At 45.5% G+C, this 11,345-nt stretch overlaps 1 protein-coding gene across 1 annotated transcript in view; it reads right to left on the bottom strand.

The window, feature by feature from the left end:
• Positions 1-1,003: 1,003 nt before the first annotated feature.
• The window catches only part of LOC147707761 (trypsin-like), a 36,387-nt gene continuing 26,045 nt past the window's right edge, over positions 1,004-11,345 (bottom strand). Inside the window, exon 5 of the mRNA XM_086926612.1 lies at positions 1,004-1,925. Coding sequence (XP_086782738.1) covers positions 1,776-1,925 — 150 coding nt within the window. The 3' untranslated portion in view covers positions 1,004-1,775. The remainder of the gene's footprint in view (positions 1,926-11,345) is intronic.

Below are 11,345 nucleotides of genomic sequence, written 5' to 3'. Positions count from 1 at the left end.
CACTTTTGCGTAATTTTCAGTTTGAATATTTTTTTTTTTTTTTTACTTTGTGTGCTTTTATACTTTGTTTGAACTGAATAAAGGAATTACAGGTAAAGCTTAAAAGACTGTTAGGTGTTCTCTATCCAGTGCTTAATTTGAGCGGGTGGGGGCCACTGGCACTCATTTTTGGACCGTCACTTGTTTTTGCTGATCAGACATTTCTCGACACCAAGCGAGAGAAAAAGACACAAAGGGGAAAGAAGAAGGAAGTGAAAGATGAAAAACACCACAAAGGAAGAAAGTAAGGACCTCAAGAGTGCGATAAATGGCCAGGGAGTGTCTGGTAGCGGATTAAAGGAATAAACAGGCCTGAGGTGGATTGAAGATTACGCAGCCTTGGTATTCAGTGTGTTGACATTTAATAGCACCGGCCGCAGTCTTCTGAGCAGAGTTTTAAGTACTGGCACTCATTCTTTTCCAAATTAAACACTGTATCCAGTGGTTCTCGGATTTCAGAAGGTGTCCTGGTACTCCTTGGGGTTTGTTGCAGCCTTACTCTGGTGCATGTTGGTGATTTCATATCCACCATAAAGCTAAAATACTGAGTTATTATTTGTGCATGCTACTGCATCTGCCTCGCCCATCCTAGTGATCACTGACCACTCATCTAACAGAGTGAAGGCATGAGCTGAGCAGAGATCTGACTTCACAAGACACCAGTCAATGAAGAAGTGTGTCTCCTGGCTTTCCCTTGTTTTCTTGCCTCTTTTCCTCTGGGACCTGCTCCAGTGAGCCTTAGAGAGCTCTAAGGGCAGGCCTTGACAGAAAGATGGGGTCTTCCTGAGCCAATACTTACCTGTGTTAACAGGCCATGACACACTCCCTATATGCAGAACTCACAGGCCCCCAAGCATACGCTTGTGGTTCCTCACTTACACTTTCTGCAAATCTTTCAGACACTCCGGCTGCAGCCTACCACACACATGCATGCTCGGGTGCATCATAAATGAATATACAGGTGTAGTTGCAGAAATATCTTTAATTGGGAAGTACAAAGGTACATTTAATTTGCACACAATATGTAATCTACTGCTCAACTATAGAGATAGGGTTATATCTTCTGTACGGTATGCATGACTGGAAATGTCACACTATGTTTCAGTGATATCACAATCAGCACCCCAACAGTATGTTGTGTGCATAAAGGCTTTGTTTCTCTTTCATATTGGGTTTGAAGTGGAGTGCCCACCACCATGATTACCTGAGACAAATGGTGACATCTTGGCAGCCATAAAGCACATATCGACATCAAATTCCTGATAGTGCCCCCTGAAGTATAACACGTTGAATCATACATGGATATTATGCAGTGCTTAATTTGAGCCAGTGGTTTCCGGTGCTTGCACCGACACTTATTACAGTCTGCCACATGGTGGCACTGTGTATCTAATTTAGAGATGAGCAGGACAGCAGTTGTTTATCAATTAAACATACATGAAAAACATCTAAAACTGCGTACAAAGCCATTCTTATAGCTTTGGGGGCCTGAATTGTCACACTTGAAGGATTGTGATGGTTAGTGTTTGCATAGATCCTGTCATTGGCAGCTATGGCAGGGGCAAAGAGTGGTGTAAGCTGCAGTGGACTCCTGGTGAGGGCCCTGGCACTTACAAATTTACAAATTAAGCACTGGTATTACGGAGGGTATTGGGCGTTTGTTAATAAGTGTGTACTTCCTTATGAAATTTTTTACATGGAACCGTCATCAATATTGCCTGCACACTTTCCATGTATTAGTTTTCAGACATGACGTGATAGATCCATGAATTGTAGTTGCAGACTTTGGTGAATACAGTTGGGTGGCCTGTCTGGGCGCAATTATATGCCCAGGAGACAATTCCCTGAAGCTCGCCGTTGCACACCAGTGGTCCTCCAGAATCTCCCTGCAATGGAAACAGAGAGATTGTGCATTTGTAAGTGTAATATATTTACCTTGAAATTAAACAGGGCTGGTGGGTAGCCTAATGGATCTAGAATTTTCTAAATAGTTCAATTTGCAATGATTTCCTGTAGAAAATGGGAGAACCATATTTATCGGTTAGTTCATTTATTAGCTAATCGATGAAATCAGTCAGACTCTTTCTAGCTTGTTACCATCAGTTCATACCAGTTGCAGTCGAATTGATTTGTGACATCACTACTCTAATAAATTATCACTGTTGAATTGTGATGTCACAGCGCCCACAACTAGAGCCAGCACACAGTGTCAAAGACATGCCACGTAGCAGAATTACAACTGTTTAAACTAAGAAAAGGGGCCCCACTGTTTGAAGACCTCTTTCCTCTGAGCTACTCTTCTATAAAAAATGAACAACCATTAGTGGATTCGGAAACAGTTATTGCAGTATTTTAAGCAGGAATCGTTCTCTCCTTGTGTCACGCATTCTGAACTACAGACATTGTCAGTGCCATATTAATTTGCTTATATTATGTTTTTAAATAAACTATTGGTTTTATTCTAACATGTTTATTTTCACTCTGCATATTCCTCATTTGTTATCCAATGCTCCAACCATACTATTTATTTCATATGATGGGAAAGAGACCAAGTAGTGGTTGGGGAAAGGTTCATGGTGTGACCATATATACAAGGAATAAAATTATCTTTGTCACACATTAAAAGATTTTGCAAGTCACTGCTGCATGACACTTCTATATGGCCACAGAACATCTTTGGCACTCGTGGTATCCTTATAATATACGTCAGGGACATAACAGAGGGGGCCCCTTCACCCTCTAAGCCCTGGCATTGAATGCCTGTCAGAATGCGTGCATTGGCATCGAATAAGAAATAGTTAAACGCTCTGGAAAGCCACTCTGCTTTACCGAGCAAGGTCCAACAGTTTAGGGGGCGCCCAAACGTTCAGGGGGGGCCCATTGAGCCCATTTTGCACGGAGGACCCACCATTTTGGGTTAGGCCACTGCATATACTTTATGCATTAGCACTGAAACATTGATCATATTTTTAGCGTCGCCCAAAAGAAAAACGGAAGTGTTTCATATTGTACATACACTGCTTACAATTGTACCACAAAACCCATATTCTCCATTGTGTTGGTGTATACATAGGGGCAGATTTATGTTAACTGGGTATCCCCAGGGATGCGCCAGTTAACATGCGCCACAGTGCGCCACAGCTCTGCCAGGCATGGTGCGCCGCATTTATAATGCCGCGCACCATGGTGCAAAAACGGCACAGATGCGTGACGCATCTGTGCCGGAAATGTGGTGCATTGCTGGAGTTGCATCGCAAGCGCGACGCAGCTCCAGCAAGGCTCGGGGGTGCCCCATTTTAACAATGCTGCGTCAAGACCTACGCCTGCTTCAAGCAGGCGCAGGCTTTTGACGCAGCATTGGCTTAAAAGTGACTGAGTGAAATCTCATAGATTTCACTCAGCCACTTTTGCGAGGCGCACCTACCCCGGAACGCCCACCCTGCGCCGGAACGCCCACAAGCTGCGCAGGGCTTTACAACGTGACGCATCTGCCTAGATGCGTCACGTTGTAAATCGTTCGTAGGGATGTGCCACGTTTACGCCGCCTTGCGTGACGCAACAGCGGCGTAAACGTGGCGCAAGGGCCTCATAAATCTGCCCCATTGTTTGTAGATGTTGCAGGCCCACATTAACACTCTGATCTTATAGGCCGGGATGGGAGAAGTGTCACTTCCCCCATGCACAGTGGCACAAACCCATGTATCTATTACCAAGACCATCCCCTCCTTTGCCAATTTATCATGTTCCTTGTTTAATCATTATCCATGTGGGCACCTGTGCAAAAGATTAGTAAATGACCTGCTGTGTGTTTTTACCAAAAGTCCTCCTGCCTTGCTGGCTAATGCTTTTCACTGACAAATCCCTGCTGCGCCAGCAAGAAACTCAGAACATGCCACAAGGGGTTGGCTGGGCCGGGCGGTGAAAGTGCTTCCACCACCTCAGCAGCTATTGGGACTGAACTCATCAATGCCATGGCACTTTGGGCAACGGCACAGACTGGCACTGTCTTACTGCGCAGAGAATTACAGTATTACCCTGTTAGAAATTGCATTTCTGGTTGGCAGAGGTATGCACCCTGTCCAAGCAGGAACCACAATCCTAGTCATGTAAGTCAGTAAAATACTCTAAATTAACCTTTACTCACCCTCTGGGAGCCTGGCACAGAGCAGTCAGGCTTATGTAAGAGGCAATGTGTAAAGTATGTGTGCACACAATATACAATAACACAGTGAAAACACCACAAAAAGACTCTACACCAGTTTACGAAAATAGAGCATGGTTTTAAAAATAAAACAAGACCAAAACAATTAAAATACAATCAGTAGAAGTCGAGATATGAGTTTTAAATGATTCAATGCAAAAATAGCACTTTGAAACAAATAGCGCACAAAGAGTTAATTGGTCACAGTGGACCTGGACAAAGTGAAGAGTCAGGCCCCCCACGATGGAGCACAAGCCGGCTACAGGACTCACACACGACCCGCTGGGCAAAAGTACCCTAATCCTTGTCGGAGTACGAAATTCAGGGTGCAATCGAGCGATGCGTTGATAATCCCCATGCAATTGAGAAGTTGCACCGGATTTCTCCACGCAGTAGTGGCAATGAGTATGCTCCATGGACGATGCCCCGATTCCAGCGTGCGGCAGTTCCAGATGGGACGCGTTGGGTTTATCCATGCTGGAGGGGCAATGCATTGATCTTCTCCACGCAGGGTCGGCAATGCGTTAGTACTAAAGCAGTGGTTACAGAGGTGATGTAGCCTTTCCAAGTGCGATGTGACAGCCCCCCCTGAGCTGCGGTGATGCATCGATCCCCTTCGCGCAGCAGGCATTGCATTGGTTCCAATCGCAGCAGCGGCATTGATGCACAGATTCTTGCAGCGGCAGTACATTAAACTCACTTCCCAGGGCACGGGACTGGAGTAGCACGACTTGGCAGAGAAAGATTTACAGCAAGTAAAGTCCATGTGCTGAGTTGAAGATTAAAGTAAATTCTTTGATGTCTCTGAGACGTCAGCAACAGAAGACAAGCCAAGAAGCCCCAGGGAAACTTAGGTTCTAAGATGTAGAAAGGAGGTCCAATCCTTCTAACTTCAAGGCAAGAAGAAGCAGGCCAACACAGCAACGATTTAGAAAAGGGGGTGGTGATGAACAGAGTGTCTGAGTTAAACAGACCACTCTTACCCAGTCCAAAGATCAGGGCTTGATCCATCACCGTTATTTATCTCACTGCCCCATCCCAGCTCAGAACCTGGCTATATGCAAATCAGTCTGTCCCTGGCCCAGTGCATCATGGGAACAGGGCAGACTAAACTACCAAGCCAATTCTTCACCAGAAAGGAGACAAGCTACCGGGGACCGGTTTCTGGCATTTCAGCCTTCTTCGGCCCGGCTTGCTTGAATCCTGATGGAGCAGTGAGAAAGGGACTCATGTCTGAGTATACCCTGCCACACCTATAGTGGCCAAAACGATTTAGAAAAGGGGGTGGTGATGAACAGAGTGTCTGAGTTAAACAGACCACTCTTACCCAGTCCAAAGATCAGGGCTTGATCCATCACCGTTATTTATCTCACTGCCCCATCCCAGCTCAGAACCTGGCTATATGCAAATCAGTCTGTCCCTGGCCCAGTGCATCATGGGAACAGGGCAGACTAAACTACCAAGCCAATTCTTCACCAGAAAGGAGACAAGCTACCGGGGACCGGTTTCTGGCATTTCAGCCTTCTTCGGCCCGGCTTGCTTGAATCCTGATGGAGCAGTGAGAAAGGGACTCATGTCTGAGTATACCCTGCCACACCTATAGTGGCCAAAAACGATTTAGAAAAGGGGGTGGTGATGAACAGAGTGTCTGAGTTAAACAGACCACTCTTACCCCGGGAGCTTGTTTCCTTCCCAGTGTAAGAATTGGCTTTTGTAGTTTGGTTTGCCCTGTTCCCATCATGCACTGGGACAGGAACAGACTAATTTGCATACAGCCAGGTTCTGAAACTGGGATGGTGCAGTGAGCTAAAAAACGGTGTTGGATCTAGCCCTGATCTCTTGACTGGGTGAGAGCTTTCTGCTTAATTCAGAGACTCTGTCCCTCACCACCCCTTGTTGTAAATATTTTTGTCCACCCTAAGCGTGGAAGGGTATTCTCAGATGTGAGACCCTTGCTCATTGCACCATCAGGATTCAAGCAAACCGGGCCGAAGACGGCTGTAATGCATTGGTTCCAATCGCAGCAGCGGCATTGATGCACAGATTCTTGCAGCGGCAGTACATTAAACTCACTTCCCAGGGCACGGGACTGGAGTAGCACGACTTGGCAGAGAAAGATTTACAGCAAGTAAAGTCCATGTGCTGAGTTGAAGATTAAAGTAAATTCTTTGATGTCTCTGAGACGTCAGCAACAGAAGACAAGCCAAGAAGCCCCAGGGAAACTTAGGTTCTAAGATGTAGAAAGGAGGTCCAATCCTTCTAACTTCAAGGCAAGAAGAAGCAGGCCAACACAGCAAAGCAGTTCAGCACAGTGGCAGCAAAGCTGTCCTTATTCCTGGTAAAATGTCCTCAGTTCCAGAAGTGTTCTTTGTTGGTGGGATCAGAGGCCCAGTACTTATACCCAGTTTGGCCTTAGATGTAGGGGGACTTCAAAGAGATGCTTTGAAGTGCACACAACCCTGCCTTTCCTGTCCTGGCTCCAGACAGACAGGGGGTATGCAACCCTTTGTGTGGGGACACAACACAGCTCTTTCAGGTGTAAAGTGTCAGCTCCTCCCTCTCATCCTTCAGGAGGATCCATCAACATGCAGATGGCAACTCAGTCACATCTACCTTTATTATTCTGTCCTGATGGTTCGACATCAGCTCGACAGGCAGAAGTCTGTTACGTAACACAGGATTATTCATGGAAGGTTGCCTGTTTCAGATTGAGTGCAATAGCTCGAAGGCAAATAGGTAATCAGAAAGATGGATAGGGCTCTTGCAGCTCTCTCAAGTATCTTAAAGTACAACCTCAACCTGCAGAAGTACACAGGGAAATGTTTGCTTTAAACACAACTGACCACCTCTTACCAGTCATGAGAAGAATCTCACAGTCCTATAGTCAAAGGCCAAGGTGGCAGAGCCTGCCTTTCTTAGTTTGGAAGGACTGGGCTAGAAATGCACCCAGGATTATAGAATCCTGGGTGAACTGTCGTAAATTATAGAATCCTAAATAAACTGTTGATAGTACCTTTGGTTAAAAAAAGTAAGGCAGTTGTAATGGAAAGATAAGATCACGAAATGCCTGCTCCCAAGTTGAAATGCGTGTTTGCCATAGGCACCAACTGTTAGATAATGTGGTGGATCTTGGTATGGGTATTTAACTCATCAGAGATAGGCTGGTTTGGAAAGATAGTGCTGTGGCCATCGTGAAAGCCTTTATACCACATAACACCTTGGGTCTGGGGAGCAGGTAAAAGAATGAGCAAAAGAGACCTAGCAAGCAGAATGTATGTCAATGGGTTGGGGTATCAACCACCTCAAGGTAAGAGGAGAAAGCTGTGTTGCCCAGAACCCATCATTCACACATCGTGAAAGCCTGTCTCTGCTTCACTGTATCTTGAACAAGAAAAAGTGTGCAATGTCATTTCCAGGAAGTGTTATTTGAAGAAATAATTCTGATATCTCAGCCTGAAAGGTTAAATTAAATGCAAGTCACAAGCAATCTTGTGAATTTGGGAAAATCCCTAAAGACTTGAAGTCTTGTGTTTTGCTCAGGTTTCCAACCAGAAGGGTTGTGATGTACATTTTATGTGTTGAACTGAAAAGCCAGCACACCAGAACAATGCTTCAAGCCACCGGTTCTTAACCTGGGGTCCACGGGGGGAGGGGGTCTGCAGATGTTTAAAACATTAGATAGTATTCACAGATTCATAAACTATATAAACATAAAAAAGCAACATTGAAAACTGAACATTTTAAAACACTCTGTAAACGTGAAGGAATGTGAAACGAAAGGATAAAAACCAAGTGGTTGATTTACTGTTTGGCAGACAGGGTACTCCGTCCCAAACTAGACAGAGGACCCTCTCTCCAACAAACTGACTATCCATCCCATTTAAAGATAGGTGAACTGTCAGCTTCCCATTGGTGGAGCCCCCATTAGCTCTGTTGACAGAAAGCTACCACCAAAGGCCTGACTTAGCAGGTGCCAACAGAGGGAAGCAAACACAACACCCATTTCATTTACAGTGGGGGGGGGGCCTAATGCTTTTTTGTTGGTGTCTGTCACCCCTGGAGAAACCTGGCGGTGCGAGGCAGAAAAAATGTCCCCCACACCCAGGGAGAAAACTCTCTAATTGTGAAATTAAACATGTTACTGCTGTGGAACTTCAGTGATGTGAGCTTTCTTCAGCAGTCTTCTCTCTTTACAATGGGGTGCTTGCAGTGAGAACTTGTAAAGAGGGTTAAGCTTTGGAAAGCCTTTCACGTTCAGCAAAATAGTGAAATTGCAGTGGAAATCAAATAGAACCTTAATGTGACTTTCATATTATTGTCTTTACACCAACCAGCTCATTTACACCTGTCTTATTCAGTGAACTGGCAACAGTGCATTTGGGGCCAGATGTACGACCATAGCATTTTGCGACTCACAAATTTCAACAAATTGCGAGTCGCGATTTGTGAGTCGCAAAATGCTATGTACAACAGTGTCTGAGACACTGTTTGCTATTCCCAATGGGGTCGCAAATTGTGTGTCTCATGAATATTAATGAGGCAGTCGCAATTTGCGACCCCATTGGGAATGGCTAGCACTCCCAGGGATGGTGGCCTGCTGGGGTCAGCTGACCACCATGTCAGGGACTGCTTTTAAATAAACCGTTTTTTTTTTTTAAATGCAGCCTGTTTTCCTAAAATGTAACTTTGGTCCTTGGCACCACTGCCTGCCCTTAAAAATATTTGCACATGCATTCACTTTTGCGAGTGCCTTTCCACCCTTCTGAGAAGGGTGGTAAGCTGCAAGTGTTTTGCTAGGGCAATTGTAGTCGCAAAACATTCATACATAGGTTTTGGAGTCGCCCCTTCCGGATAGCTAGTCGCTAACCCTATTTTGCGAGCCACTAATTGATCAGCGACTCGCAAAATAGGGTTGGTACATGGGCCACATGTTTTTTGCCGTCGTAAACGGGCCAAAACTATTGTACATCTGGCCCATAGTTTTTAAACTTAGCTCCTTTCCATTGATAGGAGGATTATATGAGGAGCAGCATGCCACAGGAGTTCCTGCCGGTCTACAAAGGCAGATAACTTGTTTTGAAACTCCTACCCGTGTCACACTCTTGTTGTGTGTAATGAAGTCAGTGCACTGGACGCTGGTCCTTGTCTTTTGAGAACTGGTTAAGTGGGGCCTATTGTTCTTGGACTTATTGGGCATGATGTCACTGTCACATTTTGCCATTTATGGCTGCTTCATGCCCTTTCTGCATTTTTGGTGTATGGTACCCCTGTCCACTTCCAACTATGTGCAGTCCCTATCAGTCCTTGTTCTGTTGTATTTCATGTGGCTTGTAGGGGTCTCTTTGAATTTGTTTCAACTCAGTTCTCTGCTTGCTCCTTGTTTCCTGAGAGAATCTGTTCCTTCTGTCGAAGTTGTTTTCTTTGTTCACTAAATGAAAACGTTGCCTTTGGGGATAATGTCCCTAGCTTCACCTTTGGAACTGGACGTTCTCTTCTTTGTGGCTTTGGTATCTTCTCCTCCAGTCTTTCTCTGTCCCTTTTATGCCACAGTCCCCTCACTTTCTAGTTCTTTCATCCTTCATTCCTGCTCTCGGAGTGCTCCTTGTACCCTGGTGTCCTGCCATCCTCTCCAGTGCTGACTGGCCATGGTAGCCATTTTCGGAGGCGTGGGACTGTTCCCCATGTGCTGCTGGTTGTGCTGGGGATGAGATCTTTGTCAATATAGACTATACAATGGAACTTGATTCCTCTATGTTTTCTGTCTGAGGCTGCCTTGTGTATTGAGTTATCTTTGCTTCAAGCTTCCAGTTATGCCCGCTTTGTATGCTGATAGTGTCTTCACATGTTATTAGTGGCTTAATACTTTCCCTGCTGTTTCCCAGGTCCATCAGGTGTTTAAGTGGTGTGGCTCTCTATTGCTTTTGGGAGTTCCTTCCTACCAGCTGTAAAAGGAACAAATGATGGTCAGAATGCTGAACAATGCAAACATTCACCCCCAGTCACAAAAATCTGGGTGTAATCCATCGTTATTTTGCTCACCGTGCTACCCCATATTGGACCAAGCCACAAGTAAATCAGTCTTGACCCTGGTCCTCATGGGAACAGTCCAGCGCGAACTGCCCCGGCATGTCCTCCTTTAACCAGAAACAAGCATCCTGGGACTAGTTTCAGGGCATCACAGCTCATCAGCCAGGCTATCTTGAATCCAGTGGCACAGTGAGCACGAGACCCACGTCTGAGCAGTTCGGGCTGAACTGCTCCTGTGGGGAGCAGGGTCAAGACTGATGTGCATATGGATGGGTTTACACTGGAATGGCATGGTGAGCAAAGAAACAATGGATTTTGGCCCAGATCTGTGTACTGGGGTGAATGTTTGTCATTGTTCAGCATTCTGTCCATCAATTTTTCTTTTTGCATTTGTCACCCCAAGTGGGACGGGTATGCCCAGAGGTTCGTCCTGTGCTCTCCACGTCACCGGAGTCAAGCTAGCCTGGCTGATGAGGGGTGATACCCTGAACCTGGTCCAGTGAGGACCTGGCCTGGCAGTTCAGGCTGAACTGTTCCCATGGGGAGCAGGGTCAAGAATGATTTGCATAAGGCTGGAATGGCATGATGAGCAAAACAACAGTGGATTTGGGTCCACATGTCTCTGCCTTTGTTTTCCATTAAGTTCTTTATTGTTCGTTGGCTGCCTCTTGTGTTTTTGATCCTTGGGCTTCAACTTATTTGGCTTAGTTTTCTTTTGTTTCTGCATTGCATCTAACAGTGTAATACACCTCTGTTTGCTTGGTATGTCCAGATAGATAAGGACTGCGATGATAAAGAGGGATTACGTGGCAATGCCCGGTCACCTGTGGTGTTCTTCAATACCCTGGAACCTACTGCCCTTCACCCCAGTCCGGCTTCCTCTCCAACTGTGACCGTGGTTGCATTGATCTGTTGATTTCTGCTTATTAACTTGCAGACTTCTTTCAGGAGTTTGACCCTCTTTCTTTTCCCGTAGAGGGAGATTTAGCGGATGTAAAAAATAAATTCAAGCATTATGGTTATAAGCTGGCTATCTCAGGGGTTGAGTTACAATCACTGATAGGACTACCGTGTGGAA

The sequence above is a fragment of the Lissotriton vulgaris genome, chromosome 6 (assembly GCF_964263255.1).
Source record: "Lissotriton vulgaris chromosome 6, aLisVul1.2, whole genome shotgun sequence".
In the NCBI taxonomy this organism is placed as follows: domain Eukaryota; kingdom Metazoa; phylum Chordata; class Amphibia; order Caudata; family Salamandridae; genus Lissotriton; species Lissotriton vulgaris.
The sequence above is the reverse complement of the archived record's forward strand: the minus strand, read 5'-3'. Positions and strand labels throughout refer to the sequence as shown.